This window comes from Malus domestica, chromosome 11, assembly GCF_042453785.1.
Source record: "Malus domestica chromosome 11, GDT2T_hap1".
Classification (NCBI taxonomy): domain Eukaryota; kingdom Viridiplantae; phylum Streptophyta; class Magnoliopsida; order Rosales; family Rosaceae; genus Malus; species Malus domestica.
In genome coordinates this window covers 17,146,871-17,168,467 of record NC_091671.1, presented here as the reverse complement: position 1 = coordinate 17,168,467, position 21,597 = coordinate 17,146,871, and the positions used below count along the sequence as shown (strand labels likewise).

Genomic DNA, 21,597 nt, shown 5'->3' with positions numbered 1-21,597 from the left:
GTCCTAGTTGGTCACAACCAAACAAAACTAAGTCCTAAGTATTCAAAAACTTAGGAAAATTTTAAAATAAACCTCAACCAACATATCACACACCATAGGTTCAAGGGTATAATTATAATTTCATGCTGTCGAAAAATAATACTCCGGGAAGGGCTGTGACAATTTACCGTACAGTTCGGTTTATGCTGGTTTACTATTCTAACCAAAATTACATATATATATATATATATATATATCTACTTCCAATATCCAACACATTTCAACCACAAATTCAAGCAAATTTGAGTTCTCACTGCTAGATCTATAAGATTTGTGACCGAAAGATAGAAAGTTTACATATAAATATAAATCAAAAGATAGAAAGCTTCAGATCAAGGTCGAAGTGTACATCCTAATATAAAATTAAAGTGCACATAATGCATAAAGATAAATGAGAAAAAGAAGAGAAGACGGAGGGATGAAAATTGAAATGTGAACTAAGGACTATAGTTGAATGGATGAGGTGAGGTAATTACCAACGCTTTGACTTTTGTACTCGAGAATTTTTTTCTATAGATTTTTAGTTTGGGTTTGGTATTTATATATAGGGTATTGCTAGGCACATTAAATTTGAAGATAAAATATGCAAACAAATAATGTGTTACCAACAGAAATGAACATGTTTATCAACGCTTAAGTAATAAACTAATTATCAACTTTGATGTCTTTTAGTTTCCAAAATTTTGTCTATAACTTAGGTCTCCTTAGCATTGCCCTTATGTAAAACAAGGGCTAAAGAATTAGATTGAAAAAAAAAAAAGAAATTAATGAACTGGTACCGCTTTAATGGTCAACCCGATTTTTGGTCGAAATTTGAACGGTTTTGGTCAACCCGATTTTTTATGATTTTTTTATTCGATTAGGTTTGGTTTCATGGTTTTTTGGTTTTTTGCCCACTCAAGAGTGAGAGGCCAGCAAAAATATTCCCAGTTTACAAACTTCTCTAATGCCGGGTGTCCATCGCAAAAACCCAAATACCTGCCGCCAATGGCGAAGCTACAGAGGGACAAGGAGGGGCGATCGCCCCTCCCCTCGCCGGAAATTAAGCCCAGTAGCTGTGGTTCCGCCCCTCTGGTCCGATCGGAAGTGATGGTTGTTCATGGAGTTGTCTGGTTTTCTGGGTCTCTGCTGCTGCTGGGCAGCAGGGTATTTTTCTTCTTTCTGAAAAACCCTTAACAGGGACGACGCCGTTTCATTTAGTTGGTTAAAAAAAAATAACTAACGGAGGGACCGGTCAGCCTTCACACCATTCAAGTATTTTTTTTTATTTTTTTAGTTTTTGGTTCAAAACCATTGTATTATACAAATCACCTACAGCAGTAGGCTGCAGAACCTTTGTTTTGCCATTGGAGAGGGTGACAATCAACAGCAAGGGCTTCAAGAGTCTTCCCGCGCCACCGCTGTCCAGCCATTTGAGCACCATGCGCCGTTGAATACTTCTTTTATACTAAAAATGCATTATAGTAGTCAAAACATTTATAGCTCGCTTCCCGAATGCTATGAATTCGAAGGTTACATAAATTGCAGATTTAAGATTAGGATGTCATATTCATTAATATCCTCTGTTTATGTTTAAGAGCCACATATATGTTAGAAACCTAGCGTAATTACAGTGTTATCTGAGTCAATTATTGGAGGTGGATAAATATAAGATTACTCTACAATATGATCAGTTAATGAAAGATGCACAATGTTACTTACAAAAGAGGGCCAGTAGTTTCTATTTTACAGTTTGATAATGAATTTTAGTGGATTTTAGTTTGTCAATGAATTTGTAAGCAATTACGCGTAGTGTGTAATACGATTGGCATGATAAATTATGAACGACATTAGTATTGTCTACTATCTAAAGGATTTGAATGTTTAAAATTTTTTGAACCTTTTACCCTTTTAAATTTCGCCCCTCCTCCCGACAATTCCTGGCTTCGCCACTGCCTGCCGCCAGCCAATCTCACTCTCCAACTCTATCTAGAGTCTACAGTGAGCTGCCAAACTAAACCGCGACGTGGATTGTGGACGCTTAAATAAAACCTACGCGTAGAAAATTAAAGCCGTCCAAAACCTACCGTATTTTACTTCCTCTCTCTCATGACTTCCCACCAAATCCTCAACACCCTCTCTCTCTCTCTCTCTCCCTCTGTAAACAAAAAAAAACCATATTTATTTCAGTTAATGATAGTCACGTCCCACATTGCATTCCCCAAATGAGACACCCCTTCCTTTCCTTTCAATCCAATTATCATCCAACTCTCTCTCTCTCTCTCTCTCTCTCTCTCTCCTCTGTAAAACCTTGAGCAAGACCAAGCCAAAGAAACAATCTTGAAAACGCTTTCTTTTGTTTTTTAATCAAGAAAAAGAAAAGGGGTTGCTTTCGTTGCCAGCCATGACAGAGGTTCTCCATTCCCCTTCCCATTTTTGTTCCTCCCCAAGACCCAGCTCCTCTTCCCCGCTTCCTCCTTCCAATTCTTCATCTGTCTCCTTGTCCTGCGCACCCCCGTCTTCTTTGTCCGGGGCACCCCCGCGCAGCAAAGACGACGACGATTGCGAGTCTGCGGTGACTGACTGTGAGGCGAAGGACCGTGACAAGCGCAGAAGGGAGCAGCTTTCTCTGTTGGCGTTGCTGGTCACCTTTTTCAGGAAATCTTTGATTCCGTGCAGGAGTGACAGGAGGGAGCTTTGCGCTATGGAGATCGGATTGCCAACCAATGTGCGGCACGTTGCCCATGTCACCTTTGATAGGTTCAATGGGTTCTTGGGTTTGCCCGTGGAGTTTGAACCTGAAGTGCCCAGTAGGCCTCCCAGTGCAAGGTAACTTTTTTTTTTTTTTTTGACCTTTCTGGGTGAAAAGTCAATGTGGGTTTAACCCAGTTGTTGCAGTTAATTAATTATTGGTTTTGGTCGATGGGTTTTGCTTGCATTTGTTTTTAGTTGATGGGCTTTGCTTGCATTTGGTTTTGGTTGATGGGTTTTTCTTGATATTGAAATTTTGTGAATTTCTTGAATTTAAATAGTGCATGTTGTTTATATAGTATTGTTTGTGTATTGCTATGGAATTATTGAGATTGTGAGGGTACACTACAATCGATTTCTGATTTTTTTGGTTTGGCTGGATTTGATTAAACCTCGACATTCTGAGGTACATGCATTGCCTGATTATGTTCTATTAACCTCCTTGATTTCGGCATAGTTGTGGATTGGTTAAAGGTGTTACCTTCCCGATGGGTTGGTCGAGTGGTGTCTTTGATTGAGTAAGGGCGATGACATTGACAATTGCGGATTCAATCTCATTCAGCATCATCGCAGATGAATGAGATGAAACTTTGCAATTGTACAATGTGTAAACTCTTTACAACATTACATCAGCTCAACTATTGGTTCCTGAATCAAAGCTTGGTAGTGTTTGTTTTGTTTAGAAAGATAATCATTCAAGTATTATCATTTCTGTCGCTTTGTTAATCCCTTGACTTTAAGTTTTTACTATGTAGTACAACTGTTTTTGGAGTTTCCACGGAGTCCATGCAGCTGTCATACGACTCTAGAGGTAATAGTGTGCCAACAATTCTCTTGCTTATGCAAGGACGGTTATATGCTGAAGGAGGCCTTCAGGTATTCACTTCCCTCCATGCTTTCCATGTTCTTATCATGAATTCTTATTTAAGAATTGGTAAAACTATAGGTGTTTCATCTTTTGTATTTCCTGTGTGATATGGGGTAATTTTGCTTCTATATTGTTGCCCCTGAAGTTTTCTCAAATTGTTCGATTATACATGTAGGCAGAAGGTATTTTCAGAATTAATGCTGAAAACAGTCAAGAGGAGCATGTAAGGGACCAATTAAATAGGGGAGATGTACCAGAAGGCATCGATATACACTGTTTGGCAGGACTGATCAAGGTACAGCATTATGATTGATAGTTAATGTATTGCATCATATTTGCCATATGCTTGTTTCCATGAAATATGTGAAGCCGTGAAAGTGAGATGATCTGAGTGATGAATTAGGATAGTGATACAGGGATTTAATTAATAGCTTCTTTTGGACTAATTATTTCCTTTTCAAGTTTTCAGAAATTTATGTGCCAAAAAAGTCCCAAATGAAGTTCAATGTGTATATGAATTTAATGTGTCTTAAACAAATGTGACGTGTTTTAAGACTTAAACAATGAACTTCAAGTGTATGTTTCTTGTCAGTTCGTTTTACAAACTTTTAATTTCAGTGTCAATCTTACACTCTATTTTATACAACCATTGCAGTTATACATCTGAACAAAATAAAACATATAGAACTTTTGTTAATTGTTGTATCTTTGGTCAGGAATTACATCAAAGCTAGAGTCCTTTTGCTACTTTACTCATTTGCAAAAGACATGTTTTCTAGATGACCCTTTCACCCTTGTTGGCAAAGTGGGTTTTAAGTACGTCCAACTAATCAGCTTTCTGTGGTATGCCCCCCAACTATATGGATTGCTTTTGCTACATTAAGGACATATGGATAGATGTCTACACACAGGCAGCTGCATTGTATGTTATTGTGTTGCAATGTAGAGCAAGGAGTTCAAAAGCTTCCTATATTTAACACAGGGTGTCGTGCCTGAAACTCATCTCAATAAAGGAAAAGTTAAAAGGAAATCCTACTCTATTATGATTTCTAAGCGTTGCATCAGGTTAACACCACCACTGACTGCTTTTGTGATCCACCTCCACCCTTACCATCTTGGTATTTATACCACCATCTTTTGAATAGTGTGATCAAAAGGTTCTTGACTATTCTAAGCCATTGCATTAATATTGTGCTGACTTTTGTTATGCTGTGACTGTTTCTACTAGTACATTAGCCCTTTGATTATCATGATAGTTGGCTTGATGAATCTTGATAGAGAAAAAAAAAAAAAACTCTTCTATAGCATGACAATCATAACAGGAAAATTAAGTTTGATGATGTCCTGGTATGTAACTTTTCTGGGTAGTTCTCAGGTCCTTTGTAATCTGCTTCAACATATCTTCAAGATACAACATCATATGGTGTTGTAATGTGGGAAAACAGTTGTAGGCTACAATGGGAGTAGGGAGCCATCCCTGATACCAAGGAGTATTGTCATCCACAGTGTAGATGTCACCTTTTGCCAGATTAGCTCTTAGGAAAGGACCAAGGATGATCAGAAGGAAGCCTATGAATACCACATTGCTGTTGAAGAGTAGTGTATGCTCGCTCTAGTCTTTTGCTAAGCCAAAACTATGCATCTATGCTTCCTCACATTTGTTTGACTGATTTGATTGTCGAGGTCATTGGCTGACTTTACAGTTTCCCCCCTAATGATCCCACTTTTCCATTGATTTGATTGGTTGATCTGATTTTGGCATCAACATTTGTAAGTCTAAATGTAGACCTCTAGTTAGTCTGCAAAAAAAGAAATTTTCAAATTGCCATATTTGATATTGCTTAGAACTAGACCTGGCATTTTGGACCCAACCCATTAATATTAGTATTTGGGTCAATAAACCCGACCCGTTTACCGGTCTACTTAGAACATACTTTCTAAAATAAAGTTCCAGGTAAAGAGAGTCTTGAGGATAATTACTTAACTATATTCAGATATTTAGTAGTACTTAATTAGTGATTTAATTTTCAAGGGAGTTGATTATGGGATTTGATTTAGTGGGATTCAGACTGGCTCTTTAAAGTTAGGGACAAAGAATTAAAATAAAGAGAAAAAAAGGTGAGATTCCAATTGGAGAGGCCCTTGTAGGAACATTTCACCGGGAATTAATTCTCTCTCAAATCCTTCTTATTTTGCAGATTGGGTTTATGGAATGTTTTTCTGTGTTCATTGTTTATCTGCCTCTATGAATTGTCTTCTACTCAGATGTGTTGAACTTTATTGTGAATTCTATTTAAAAAGCCACAAAGGCTCATGCTAAAAGCACAGTTTAATACACGACAAGTACACAAATGTGAGCATGATCATTGTTTTGTTGAGGAACCCTTGAGCCTACTTGGTCAGTTGTCACTATCTTGTGTACCCTTTCCTCAATAATGAATGGAAGTGCTGGAGAATGATTTTGAATTTTGTATACTTCTGGCATCACATGCTCATTTTTTGTTCTCGACCAGAAATTAACTCGCAGGTGACAAGTTCGTCTAGCAGGGGTCCAGGGAGAGTGGTGAAGAGTATAAAAAGAATAATTACTATTTTGAGACTTCTATCCTATTTTAGGGATTTCATTAGAAAGTAAATTAAGGATTTGTTTACTGATTTGATTTTGTTAAGAGTTTTTTCACCAAGGAATTTGATTTTGAAGGCTTCTCAAATTGGCCTCATAAATAGGTCATGGTGCAACTCTTTTTGGACAGCATGAATTACGAAATAATGAAACCATTTGGGTTCCCTATTGATCTTCGCGTCCTTTCTTCTGTTTACCTGGTCTCTCTCCTCTATTTATTACTCTCCTTATACTAAGATACATAATTTGGTTTGTGAAGTCAACACTTAGATTTGCAATGTTCTTCATTGCTGTACCTTCTGTTTATCTCATCTTGCATTATCTTGATTCCTTATACATTCGCCTGATGTTTACTTGGATATTTAGGCTTGGTTTAGGGAACTCCCGGCTGGGGTTCTGGACTCTCTATCGCCTGAGCAGGTAATGCAATGCCAGACTGAAGTTGACTGTTCACAACTTGTGAGGCTTCTGCCGCCGACTGAAGCTTCTCTACTGGATTGGGCCATCAACCTTATGGCTGATGTTGTTCAACAGGAACATCTAAACAAGATGAATGCACGCAACATAGCCATGGTTTTTGCACCAAACATGACTCAGGTGTGTATGGTTTCCTGTTCATTGTTTTTTCCATCTTCCCTGAAGAGTGCATTTGATATAACAGCACTAGTCTGAAAGCATAATTAATATCTTCCCAAGAGATTGCATGTAGACTTTCTTAGAATCAAATCACTAATTTGGATACACACTTTCGCTGCATGAATGAGTTCTTTATTCTTATTGTTTATTTAGTTTAGGACATGTATAACTTTTTTAAATTTCCAGTTAGTTCTCATCTTCTTTTTGTTTAAGGGTTGAGGATATTACTATGTCATATGTTGTATGCTAAGCTTTGTCCTATATGACATACAAAGATATAAAGCATCACCGAGACACCTCTCACTGCCCAGGTTTTGGATCATTGTAGTTTTGCATAGAAGGTCATTAAATGATTTCAGACTACGTTCATGATCATGTTAATTTTAATCCCTTATTAAAAAAAAGGAATAAAATATAACAGTATAATTTTAATCCCTTACTGAATGGTTGGAGCGTTGACAGATTTTACTGAGTTATTTGGTTTCAGATGGCAGATCCATTGACTGCATTGATGTATGCAGTCCAAGTGATGAACTTCCTCAAAACACTTATTTTGAAGACATTGCGAGAAAGAAAGGATTCTGTGGTAGAGCCTCCCGTGTGCAATGTAGAGCCCTCTGACGATAATGGACACCAGAGCCCTTCCCAGTCCTTCGAGGAAGATATTGGCAAATGTAACCAAGAGAAAGAGCAGTCAGTGATTACTGAAGGACCTCAATCTGAAAGTTCCTCCATCTCTAACCGAGTCAGTAACCTAACCAATAGAGAGGCTAGCAGTTCGGTGAGCCTGGTTAAGAAGCTAAATCCTGACGGCAGTGGGTGTTGCGAGAATGCAGTGCAAGATGACTACTTGGTTAATGAAATGGAAGCTGGCAGAGTCAACAACATGACATCTGAAGTTCAAGCGGACACACCTGGTCAGTCGAGTAATTTAACTATCAAAACGGGGCCTAAACAACTAAGTGATCAGAAGTCTGTAATACGGGGAACAGGGCTTATTGAGAAGGCTAGGGGAATCAGCACTCTGAGTCGCATAGATTCAACGATGGAGCGGATTGAAGCCTGGAGGTAAAGAAAAGCTCGGCCCAACGATTGGAGCTTTAACTGATTCTATGACATTGTGTGAATATATAGTTTGGATTGATTTGCAAGATTGTGGGAGTGTGTGTGATATGTTCATGTATGCGTTTTCTGTCTTGCTCGGTGGTGGTTTACTTAACCTGTTTCTTATTTCATGGATGACACTGTTTACTATCAACTAACATTGTTAATCGGAGTTTCCATTGGTGTGGTTCCTGATGTATTTGTGATCAAACATTTCTTTTACTTTCTAAATTGGCCTGTGAAAACTGAGTTCTGGAACCATTTTTCTCGCTTTCGGAAACTATACTAGCATTAGTCGTTTACGTGCACGTGTGAGTGCATTGCCGGAGACCCTTTTTAACATTATCATTCACAACGAATGAGAACTTGGTCATGAGTAATGCGCAAATCTACCAGAAAAGTTCAGTGAAATTTAAAAACTTTAGCGTCCGTTTGATAATTATTTTGTTTTTAATTTAGTTTTTAGTTTTCATTTTTGTGTCATGTTATGGAAAAAGTCGTGGTAGAAATGGGGGAACTAGAAGGGTGGAGGAAGGAAGGTTGGAGATAGAGGGATGTAAGAGCAAGTCTAGTGGAAAGGGCAAGGGCTAGGGGCTAAAGGCTTTATTTGGCCTGTCAAAATGTCATTATTCATAAAATTTAGCACTCTCAAAATTTGTTACTAATGGTGTGAGAGGTTGGGGGCTAAAAATTGTTAGGTAACTTTGTTTTCACTGACCGCCGATATTGTCCTAAAATACACTCTTGAAGATTCTTGGGCTCACATGTCACATCCCGACCTGGGTCCCCACAACAACTCGGGCTCAACTCTACTGTAGTACGATATTATTCGCTTTGGGCCCCGACCACGCCCTTACGATTTTGTTTCTGGGAACTCACACGAGAACTTCCCAATGGGTCACCCATTCTAGGAATGCTCTCGCCCGAACTCGCTTAACTTTGGAGTTCTGATAGAACCCGAAGCCAGTGAGCTCCCAAAAGGCCTCGTGCTAGGTAGAGATAGGAATATACATACAAGGCTTACATGATCCACTCCCCTAAGCGATGTGGGATGTTACATCACATTTCTTGTATGTATCTTTCTCATATCTCAAAACATACAAAAGTGAAAACTAAAAAAAAAAAACGAAATGATTATCAAACGAGTTTTTAATGTAGTGTTAAATTTAAATTGCCATTGCAGTGATATCTTAAATTAGTAACACAATATCACGTGAATAAAGATATAGACATAGCATAACATTGTGCTATTCGTCTAAAACATTATAAAATGCTACTGTGACGTCCGAACACATGCATGTAAGGCCATCTCCAACCGATCCGGCCAAATGGTCATATGGCTAAAAATAGCTCGAAATAACACGAAAATCATCTCCAACCAAGGGCTTGTGAGGCTCACTAGGCCAAAAAACTGAAATCAGGCCAGATGGGTGGCCTATTCCAGCTAGCCCTCCAGCCTGGCCCATTTCAAATGCAACGGCTAGTCGACGTCATGATGGCATCATATTACTGTTGGAATTTTTTTTTTTGGATAAATTTTTTTTTAAAAAAAAAAAGTTCTAATTTTTTTTCCGTATAAATACCTAAGTCATTCCTACATCATTTCTCACATACTTTTCACCATTCCATACACCTCATTTTATTTCAATTCTTCAAATTCTCTTACCTCTTCCAATAATCTTTCTTTTAATTTTTTCAATAATTTTCAAATGGCCACATCTTTCCTTTAATTTCTCACATACGTGTCACTCGAAATTTTATCTGAAAAATTATTGAAATTACATAAAGATAAGAAATCAGGGGAATTACTCATGTTAGCTACACGTGTCACTTGAAATCCTATGCGAAAAATTATTGAGATTATATAAAGATAAGAAATCCGGAGACTTAATCATTTAGCGACAAGTGGCACTCAAAATATATCTGAAAACCTGTTTTTTAATATAGTAGTTTAATTTAATTACCATATTAATTCAATTAAAATAATATATATATATTAATTATGTTTGGCCTATGACCGTTTGTAGACCTGCAATTTCTTACATGATCAGTTAACGTGACACATAAACGACACGAAAATAATGGGTTTCGGGTCAACACGATAACTAATCGGGTCATTATTGGGTCACACGATAATAACTTATTAATAACGGGTCCTTAACAGGTTTACAGGAGAGTGACACGCGGGTATCATGTTTCGACACGATAAGAAAAATGTTATTTTGATGATTTTAATTTTTTAAACTACTTAAAAAACATACTATAAAATACAATAGATATAATGAATATGTATATATTGTTTATTAATTATTATTCTATATAAATTTTAAAATTGAAGTTTTATTTATTTATTTATTTATTTTTATAGTATATTATAGGCAAAGATTGAGATTAAAAATAAAAATATCAAGTAGTTTAAAAATACCAAACACATTAAAAAAATTATAATAATTAATTTACATGTGCGAAAAATATAAAAAAAATGCAAACACTCGTAGTCGCATCCTGTACGCTTTGAGAATGGGTATATGATCATGTGAGTTTTTAAAACCATACAAACTCTCATGAATAGTATTTTAAGAGAGTTCAAAATAAACAAAATGCATAATCATTTATGTATAAGTCTGAAAGATGTGAAAGCATAATAAATGTTCATAATTGCATCCTCAAAGCATAAAAATGTTCATAATTGCATCCTCAACGCTTAGACGATGGTTACATGGTTGTTTAGATTTTTTAAACCCTCCAAATCTCATGAACAATGTTTTTTATTTGAGTGCAAAATTAATAATAATTATTGTAGAAGTGTGAAAAACGTAATCGCTCGTAAGGAAAAGCTTTATAACTTTCATGAAGTGGTCAACTCCGAAATTTAGTATGTATATACTAATTTAGTATTATGTTTTACATTTTTTTGGGTCAAATTATGTTTTTCATTTTCATTTTTATTGATTTAAAATATATTTTTCTTAACGGGTAACGGGTCAGGTCATATTACCTGATAATATTAACGGGTTGATTTCGGGTTGGGTCATATTACCCGTTTACTTTAACTTACACGGCACGATCCGTTAAGCTATCGGCCTATAGTCTTTTGGCTTCCTCGGTTGGAGATGGTATAAAATATAGTCTAACACTGTTTATTAAAATATAATTTCTTACAGAACTATAGAACTAAACATGACCTTTTAGCCCTACTTTGATTGGAGATGACCTAAGTACTTTCGCATCATATAAGCGGTGGACTACAAATTCATGGCCCGTGAGCTATAAACGTCACGCGGAAAGAATATCATACGTCATACCAGCAGGACACAAAATCTATCGGATTATGGAACTCTCCACAAACACTAGGAGTTGATATACTCAGTTGAGTAGTGTATCTGTATACATCAAATATCTGCATCCATCAAATATCAGTGGCTTGTTTGTATATAATAATTGTATATTTAGATGAGGAATCACCATTGCGTGATAGGAGCCAACCATTGTCTTAAAAAAGAAGTGGCAACTGTAACTGAACCACTCGAATATACCTCATCGTGACATTGAAATTACAGGAGGAAATGTAAGACGATGGTTGGATGTGGCACAGCCACCTAGGTTAATTTTTAGGACAGATTGTTCAATCTTACTGGATTGAGTTATATTTAGCCTTCTTTCTATGAACAAAAAGAAAATTGGAACATACAAATTGTTTAGAATCAAATTCAGACACATAACATATAATTTGAGTAATGTATTAAAAGACGACGGCGTAGGTGAGGCGTTCTACGGATTGCCCCACCTAGGCGAAAGCCTTGAGGCGTGATGTGAAGCCTCACTAGACTTAAGAGTTATAGTATAATTATATATTATGTAATATTTTGGTGGAACACTTAAAGAGTCTTAAAAGAAAAAAACAAGAATAAACATTTTAAGAAGAAAAAAATATAACATTACACAAAAATAATACAAAGTTACTTTTTAAGGAATATAAAGTTATAAGATACTTGTATAGAAATGAATGAGTGTCTTCAAATCTATAAAATAATATTAAATTTTATAAATATGTTGGAAGAATATGCTGGAAGTTAGGATGCTGAAATTTGGGATGCTAGACAGCTGGAAGTCACTTTAAAGAAAAAAGAATCAGCCAAAAAAATAATATATATAAAAAAAAAAAACAAAAAGTAAGCAAATGAAAGCACAGCAAACAACACCATGCTATTCATCTTCTTCAAGCAGCTTTACTGTGCTTGCAATTTCCATATTCAATCGAAAATTTTCCAGATTCTAGCAGCTCTTACACAAAAACAACGCCTAATTGACCGCCTTAGGCACGCCTCAACCGCCTTAGGCGCGCCTTGACCACATATAGGCGAGTTTTCACCTACTCCCACTGCGCAGAGGCGATTTCATAGAAGCCCCGCCTCTGAAGCCGCCTAGGCGCGCCTCGGGCGCATTTTTTAAAACATTGGATTTGAGTTTGGTTTTATGAAATAAATAAATTAAACACTAGTAATACTCATAAGTGCATAAAACTAACAATATTACAACAACGGAAAAACAAGGCCATTTCCACGAAAATTGACCAATTAATCATGCAGAACTTAATTGAAAAAAACAAACGAATCATTGATTAATAATTAAATTAACAAGAAATTTAAGAAGAAAATCATATAAACACAAAACGAAAAACTTTTGAAAACCAAGTTTTGCGAACACTAGAAGAGATTTTAAAATCATGTAAACACATGACAAGAAGAGTTTTGAAAATCAAGTCCAATCTAGCTTCATATTTACCTATCCGTTTGTTAATCCGATTGATGTTATATTGGTTAGTTTTCTTTTTGTATAGATTACCTATGGTATTTAGACTAACCCATATAATACAACTTTTTCATGGTATTTTGTACAAGCACGAACACCTAGTAAATGAGTATGATATTTATCTAGAAGAATTACATCTCTTACCCGCAAGAAACAACCCTCAAATTTAGGATTGTATTTACTCTAATTTGCATCAAGTAACCAATTAAAGACATAGAGTAATCAACAGAGAGAGAAAAAAATAAGAAAACTAGATCATCATATTAGTGCTTCATCATGCCTTAGACAGGATATTTTGTTACACAGTCATAAATATAAAAGAAATGATAAAAATAATGACTTTTCCTTTGCTAAAATAATACTAAAGAGAATGATTAGTTTTGATTTGCTTTGGTTATGCTCCTAGTTTAAACTAAATTGTACCATGATATTAACATTGCTCTGGTTCATGCACGTGCCCTACATTGAAGAGTCACATTATGCAATAGAAAATCAGATTTTAGATTGGAGGTAACAAATAACAACTCCTCAATGTCATGAACGTAGCATACACATCAATACTCTTATAATTTGTTAGGAAGTTTTCTTTTCCTCATGTACGAAATTACAACATTCGTTGCATTGTGTGATCAAATTTGATGAAAACAAATCCTATTGATACATAATTGATGTCTGTGGCAGACATTTGAAAGCAGCATACTATTCATCTTGTTGATTTAATATCAAATTTCTGACATATTTCATTAAAAAGAAAAACTCCATCCTTTAAAATGATCAAAATGATGGATTAAGATTTGGAATTAGTAGAAACTGTTAATTCAATTTCATAAATATTAAACTTTTATGTAAACAAAATTCATGATATTGCCACTTAGTGTTTTAGGTTCAAATTTCATGGCTGATGAGATCACAAAATTTTTTTCTCCCAACTCCTTAGTGTAAGTTTATATATTGTCGTATAAAAAAATGTTGGTATTTGAATGTAGGGGCGAAGCCAAAAAGTTACTTCACTGAGAGCACAACTGTAGTGGAAAATACATAACTCTATCCTTGTTGCATCACAACAATAGCGTGCAAAGAGCCAAAATTTTGTTTTCCAATTTTTACAGTGAGACATTTTGTCGAGCACTTGGCCGACTCATACCATTTTGTGCTTAGGCATACATTCATGCACCTGTAATGCTCTTTTAGTTATGCCTTTAGGAATAAAACAAAGAGTTAAATTATATATTTATAGGGTTGGGAGCTCAAATTTATAACACGATTGGAAGGAGGGAGGGTTAATGGACCTTTAATTCAATTGGATAATCACCTCCCGATACCTTGGATGAGGATCGAGTGATAGAGTTATATTGGAGAGATGACGATGTTGCTTAGCTTTTGTTGAACTCGTCTATTTCATGGAGAACGATTGAAGAAGAGAGATATTTTGAAAGTAATTTTATCAACTAAGTATATTTTTTACAATCTAAACAAAGTCTCATATAGATGCACTAAAGGTGGAATGGAAACAAAATATCAGGTGCAATTATAACTCATGAACACCATTGTAAGAAAGAATTGGATTTCAAGTACTAAAAGAATGTTTTGTTCTCTTCGCTTGACCAAGGTTTAGATTTGAGTTCCATTGTCAGCAATTTCTTTTGGTGGAGATCTTTAGAGAGAGACTAAGACTCCCCCTATAAGTCCTCAACGAGACTTGTGGTATGTCTTAGCCCTAGGATGGGGTAGCCTCTCCTTCCCCTAAACTTTTTTGTTACAAAAAAAAAAAGTTATTTGAAATTTAATTTCTAACATAAAAATAGGGTTTTTTTTTTTTTTTTTTTTAATTTGTGATGCAATCATTTAAAATGAGTAATATTTTAATCATGCATTTTATATCCACATATCCAAAAAAAAATCAAGGACAATTCCTAATTCCATTATTTATTGTGTTTCTACCAAGTCACTTTCGTTTCTGTTATTGGGAGGCATCGACAAGAAATGTAGAGATGATGTAAAAACTGATCCATGCAAAAGGCTATGGGTTCATATTCTCCAGCAAATCACATCAGCACCGCCCATATCACAATATAACAATGATGTGGCACCATGTGGTTGGATGATGGAAATTGTTGGAGCCAATACGATTTAAGTCTCGATCATGAGAGGCATCAAGATGACATTTTCTGGAGCCACTCGCAATATGGTCTGATTATTGGAATCGTCTAATTTTTATATTTATATTATAAAACCATCGCTTGAAACTCAGAACTCATATTTCCATATCATTATAAACATTTTGATTGGTCTTATTCATTGTGTTTGTCAGTATATTACAGTATTAGAAACTTAGAATAGTCTTTGAAATAGGGTCTTGAAAATTGATGGTTTGGATTGCTAGATAGCATTGTTAGAAGAAAATAATTTCGAACGTACAGAAATGATGGATACATATATCTATCTGAGAAAAAAAAAAGAAAAAAAAAGAAGCTGGGGATTTACTTTGTTAAACTAATTCAATTAATTTGAACTATAAGAAATGGAATTTGGAACCTGGATGCATGCCAATTCATATTTAGGTACATATTCATAAGAATCACATATTGAAACACGATTTTCTTGAAACACAATTTATCAGCGTAAGGCAAGTGAAATATAACATTACTAAAACGTAAAAGTGGAGAATTATTGCGGAGAAAGTATTGCGTAGTAAGATATTAGCTGAAACGTAGATACTAAAAGTCTAGAAAAGTGGGAGTTTGGTGTATAAGCTAAAACGAAGCTAGGCCTTGTGAAATGTAACAACATCGAGTAGTTGAAGAAATGAAGTAACAATAAAAACCCAAATAAACTAACTAAATTATTTGTAGAAAGCAACAGAAAATGCCATAGGCCCTATTCAAAAGCTTAAAAAAACCCTGGTACAAGAATAACCACCAAAATTTAGGCGTAGAAGAACCAACACGTACCACCAATCTTTATTAAGAGCAACAACACACCCTTTGATTTTTTCAACTCACACCACACGTCTGATCCCGTGCCTCCTCCTCTCCACCATCAAAATCTCATCGTCTTACATTTCTTTCTGGAAAGGCATAATACTCTTTTTAATTCTTTCTTTCTTTTGTCCCAAGCATCATCTTGGAGAGAGAGAGAGAGAGAGAGAGAGAGTAGTAGTAGTAGTAGTACTGCAGTTGAGAACAAATCAAGGCCATGGCCGCCTGTGGAAGCCTTCATCACATTTTTGAAACCCCATTATCCGATAGCCCAACAACACTTCTTGAATCATTCTCCTCCTCATGGAATCAAATCCAGCCTCTCAAATCATCCAACATTGACAATAATCCATCGTCGACCCTCACTGAGATGTTTGGGGAGCTTCATTTCAAAGAGAATAACAATGTTAATTCTCCAATATTTTCATCACCTTCTATGTCATCCTCCTCGTCCTCATTGACATCTCCGGACGTAGAATTTGACCCTAAAACCAAGATTGAGAAAAATGAGGAGGAGATGAAGAAGATGAATGGCCAGAAGAGCCCCTCACAGGAGTCTTTTTCGAGCAATTACAGTAGGTCTCAGTCCCACAAAAGCTGTGATAGCTTTTCATCAATGAATTCGGAGAGCTTGCAGTTGTGCACGGAGGGACTTGGATTCGAAAGCTCGGACGAGGTTGAGGAACTATTCAAGGAAAGTCCTCCTAGTGATCATGGATACCATGAGGATGAAGAAAACATTACTGTTCAAGAGGAGAAGATTAGTTTTACAAAGCAATATTTTCCAGTATCAGAAATTAGTTATAATAATAATTGTTGTGGTGGTGAATTAGGGTTTAGGAGGTCAAGGAGTACTAGTGTTGGGGGATTCCCTCCGCCGATATCCTGCATAAGCAACAGCGGGAAGCCTTGGGTTTGCTTCAAGTCTTACAGGCATAATGGCAGGTTTGTCCTCAAAGAAATCAGAATCCCCACCCAAGAGTTCTTGCATGCTCACAGGGAAGATGGGCGCCTCAAGCTGCACTTCGTCATGCCCAACGACGAAATTCTAGGTGAGGAAGACAATGACGATGATGATGATCTATCCAACAAGATCGAAGAACAAGAAGAAGAAGAAGATCATCTAGATGCAGATGCTGCTCGTGATTCAATAAATAAAGAAGGAAATGATGAGGCAAAGACAAATAATTAATGAGTTACAAACATGAGGTTGCTTGGTTTAGGTAGGAAAAGTTTCAGTGTTGAATTTGTAGCATGTGATGCCAATAAGGCTTCATTTCAACTTCTGTGATTAATTCCTCCCAATAGGTAAGGAATTGCAAATAATGTTAGATAAAAGAAAGCAAACAAAAATGTATAGGTATCGCTTTGCCTTAGCCTTTGCCATTGTTAGATAATCATGATCTCTCTGTCTGTTCATCTCTTAGCAGTAAATTATATTCTTCTTTTTCTTATTACTGTATATCTTTATTTTGTTTTTCTTTATTTATATATTTTCAACACACGTAGGCCCAAACCCATTTTTATTCAAATTTTACTGTTTCACTCAATTTGGAGAACATTTTATTCAATCAGAGAACATTGTATATTTGATGGCTCAAGCACCCTTCCCTCCTGTTGGCGTTTCAATTAGATTGGGTTAAATTGCCTCTGTAAATAATTAACGTGTGTGAGTGTGTCACTACTAAATTCCACCAGCATACATGTTCGTGGCAGGAATTTCCGTCAGGGATGTTCCCTGGCCGACGAGCACACAGCTCCCCGAGAGGTTGGCGCCGGTTGATGCTTTCTGTCCAGCTTCTGCTTCACTGGTGGGCTTATCGGCAAAGCTTGTCGGGCAAAGCTGAAAGAGAAGGACAGAGTTAACTTTGAAAGGTGCCTTCGTGGGGCCTTAGGTGTAGGCCTTGAGGCTCACAATCAAGATTAACTTTTAAGTGCTCAGGCGTGCCACTGCCATCTTCAACATGGCAGATGTAAAACGGATGTTGAGTTTTAGTTGTATATATATCCGAGAGACCATGTTAGTTATGACAGGTGCCTTTATGGGGCCTTAGGTGTAGGCCTTAAGGCTTCCAGTCAATAACTAACTAAGTACTCGAACATATAATGTCTTCTTCATTGATTGTATGAGTCTTATAACCATTATACTTCTGATTACCTGAGCTCGAAGAGCAGAATGAATCCAAATAGGTGCCTTTGTAGGGCCCTAGATATAAGCCTTGAGGCTTCCCATCAGAACTCCTTCTATACTCAAAACGTTCTAGCCCGAGGAATAGAATGAATCCAAATAGGTGCCTTTGTAGGGCCTTAGATATAGGCCTTGAGGCTTCCCATCAGAATTCATTCCATACTCAAACGTTCTATGGTAATCATAATATAATAGAAATAAAACTAAGGGATAGTTCGATTACTTGCGCCCCAAGTAACTTCGGACTTCTTGTTATCAAAGCTTGTCGTGGATGGGTTAAGTCCACATAAGGTTCTTTTTTATGCCTTGAGGCCAAGGACTTTTAAATGATCAAATCTTACATGCCCGAGGGCTTCGAACTTAAATCTGGTTTGAACTGTGAAGACATATTCAAATCGGATTCAAGCACTGAGAGAGTCTTTTAATAGCCATCTTACTAGAAATAACTTGAATACAACTTGAAGTATACAACATATTGCTAGGTTAATAAATGAAAAGACAGAAACAGAGAGGGTCGAGCAAGGTTGATCGTCTTGCAACTTCCTATCTTTGTGGTTTATCAAGGGGGTTGAGAGCTTTAGAAGAGGGGTAGGGAGATGAGTTTACAGAAAGAAATCGATACTACAGCAAAAGTTGAACAGGGTAGCAGAGCTATTACAAAGGCTTGAGTGAGGGTTTATCCCGAAAGGGATGAAGGCTTGGGCTGACTACAACTTCGTTTGAAAGCAAATCTGGCTTTTGAGCAGAATTTGTGCTTGTATTTGTTTGTTTGTTTGAGTGTCCTCAACTCTGATTTCTCTTTCTTCTTTTATAGACACTTTGGCTTGGCTTCCTGTAGCAGCCATCTTGCCCGAATGCAGTTTGAAGGATAGTGACTCATCAACTATTTACTTGTACTGCCACTGTAAAGTACTTTTGGGCTGATTAACTGGCTGGTCTATACCACTTGGTCTTTGGGTAGGTGAGCAAGTGGTGCCAATGATCTGCACCTAGTCGAAAAAAACCTCTTCTGTCTTCTGGGCTTTAGGCTGGACTTCGGGTTTCTCTCTTCTTTTTGGGCCAACTCCCTTTTAAGCCCAAAGTTTAAGTTTTAACCCAAACAGTGCCCCATTCAATCAATATTCAGATTAGAATTCCAGGCGCCAATATTGATTGAATAGCTCTTCATTAATACCCACGTCTTTCTCTCTCGGGATTTGCATATTTTCCAAAGGTAATCATCACTTTCCCCCGGCCATTCCACTTACTCATGCATCTTCTGCATTCTTAGCATGAAATTCTTCTGTGATAAGTTCCTAACTTCCCAGACGTTTTTCTTTTCTAAATTTTCTAAACCCTCCGCCGCTCTTCGCCCGGCATCTTCTACCCTTATCGTCTTCCTTGCCGTTCCTCTTCTAAACTACATCAAATGGCTTCAGGATCCAGCCAAATCCAACTATCCTACGAATCTGGCAAAGGCATCGCCACTCTGTGTCGTTTACTTAATGGACTACATCGTCCTCGGGCAGGTTTTTATTCTGAGCTTTTCTTTGACGTACATGGGGTACAATCGTTGGGTCTCGCATGGATTTCTCGGGTCCATGCAGTGATAGAGGATAATATGCCCAAGGATAACTGGTTTTCCCCAAATCCCTTTTTGGCTAAGTCGGGCATTTCTTCATCCAAGTGGTCGTCATTCCGCCGAGGCTTTCCTTTGATGAATGATCCGGCTTAGGTTCAATGGATTGATGAACTAGAGCCAACCTTTAAGAAGAAATGGATGAACAATGGTATTTATGAATTGATAATGCTTTCCTACTTTCACAAAAGCCTGAGCATGGTTTACTTGAATCAGGCTGCAAGAGAGGAAAAGCTCCGTCCGCCCGAGGTCTCTTCGCCACTTGCCCGAGAAACAAGCCTCTCTCCTCCCCGGGTTACTCCTTCAGAGGTACACTCCCTTCCTTTTTGAACCTTGGGTAACCTTATAATCTTCGGGGCTAATGCCTGAACCTTTCTCTTCTTCTGACTTCATCTAGGTCGGGGTATCTGCCCCCTTGCCTAGCCAAGGTTCTTCTTTGATTTCTCCTTCTGTCCTGGAGGCAACTCCATCTTCTCAATTTGATCCATCCACATGAGTCATGTTGCATTTTGTGGATGAGGACAGTAATTTGGTGAGTAACTGTCCTTGCATTGACTTTTTGTGCATTGCTTCCATATTAATTTCTATTCATTTTTCTTGCAGCCTTCTTTATTACATGAAGCACCCCAAACATCAGTGGCACGTGATGAACCCATAGTCCCTGAGATTCCTGTAACTTCAGAGGCCACTACTTTGCAGGTGTTTGCTTGCCCAATAGTTACCCTCGATGATCCTCCTTCATCTCCTCAGGGTCGAACTCAGGTATAGAGGTATTTTCTTCCTGTTTTCCTCTTACCATCTGTTTACTAACAATTGATGCTATCCCTGGGCATTTTTAGGGCATTGGCGAAGGTTCAAGCGTAGCTTTTTCTTCCCCTGTTAGTGGTAGAGAGTCTTCTCCTCAACCAAGAATTGGTACCCTTCCTTGTGAAGCTCCAGGGCTTAGTCAGGTATATGTCTTCTTCCCAAAACTTCCCTTTGCTTCAAACTGTATTTTTGTCTTAATCTGGCTTTCTTTGGTCTTAGCAACAAGTTCTGGAAGAAGCTTCCCCTCCCCGTTTGGTTCGTAAGTCAAAGCTTCCCCGGCCTCATTTAACTATTGGAAGTGTCGGGATTTCCCATCCTGGAATTGAGAAGGCCGGGGAGGCACAAACTACCCCATCAGTAGGCACTACCTCATTAGAGGAGCCTAAAGTACAAAATCCTCCTCCTGCTTCTCCATTTTCAAAAACTGCTAAGTTGCCCGAACTGTTTGAAAAATTCGGGCAGCTTGAGACAAGGCTGAGATCTTCAAAGAACTCTTCACCTTTCGGCTTTCCAGAGCAGCAACGAGTTTTCCAAGAATGGGCAAGGAAGGACTTCTCAGCTTCGTTTAGCCTTAAGGCTCTTTGTGACCTGAAAAAGGTTACGAGTGAGCTTTTCAAAGCCGGTCAACTGTCAAAAACCCAGCATGACTCATTTCTCTCTTTCTTTGAGAATTTGAGGGCTCTCCGGGATCAACATAAGAGAGCCGAAAGACAAGCCAATCGCGTAAGATGTTTCCAGGAGAAGGAATCACATACTTCTGCTCAGGTAGAAAGATTGATGAATGACAGTTCACTGACAAAAGCAATGATCGGAGTGGTAACTTCTGAAATCCAGAAGCTAGAGGAACAACTGGTTGTTCTCAAAGCTGAGCAAGCAAGTCTTCTTAACACCCTCGAAAATCAAATCGAAGAAGTGAAGAAGTCAAACTCGGAGTTAGAGCATTCTAGGTCTCAACTTGCGAATAGCCGCACTATTTTGGCCGAACCTAGTAGGATTTTCGCCATCATGCAGACATATCATTCTCGAATAATCACCCTGAGTGAAGATGTAAGATTATTAGACTAGGATTACTTGTAACCCCTCCTTAAGCAGAATGAACATGTCTTTTGTCTTTTGTTTGCTTTGCTTCTGGCTCTTGTTTGAACTTATTTCGGGCAACTCTTTGCCCCCTTGTTTATTTCTTCTTTCTTCTTC

At 37.4% G+C, this 21,597-nt stretch overlaps 2 protein-coding genes across 2 annotated transcripts; both read left to right on the top strand.

The window, feature by feature from the left end:
• The first annotated feature begins 2,092 nt into the window (after positions 1-2,092).
• LOC103414701 (rho GTPase-activating protein 5-like) lies at positions 2,093-8,195 on the top strand. The gene is made up of 5 exons (XM_008353068.4): positions 2,093-2,847; positions 3,525-3,645; positions 3,813-3,932; positions 6,627-6,857; positions 7,384-8,195. Exons 1-5 carry the CDS (start codon positions 2,423-2,425, stop codon positions 7,966-7,968), a joined length of 1,482 nt encoding a protein of 493 aa, XP_008351290.1. The 5' UTR covers positions 2,093-2,422; the 3' UTR covers positions 7,969-8,195.
• A 7,812-nt stretch (positions 8,196-16,007) lies between these two features.
• LOC103414702 (protein FAF-like, chloroplastic) lies at positions 16,008-16,982 on the top strand. The gene has a single exon (XM_008353069.4). It carries the CDS (start codon positions 16,008-16,010, stop codon positions 16,980-16,982), a length of 975 nt encoding a protein of 324 aa, XP_008351291.1.
• Positions 16,983-21,597: the final 4,615 nt, after the last annotated feature.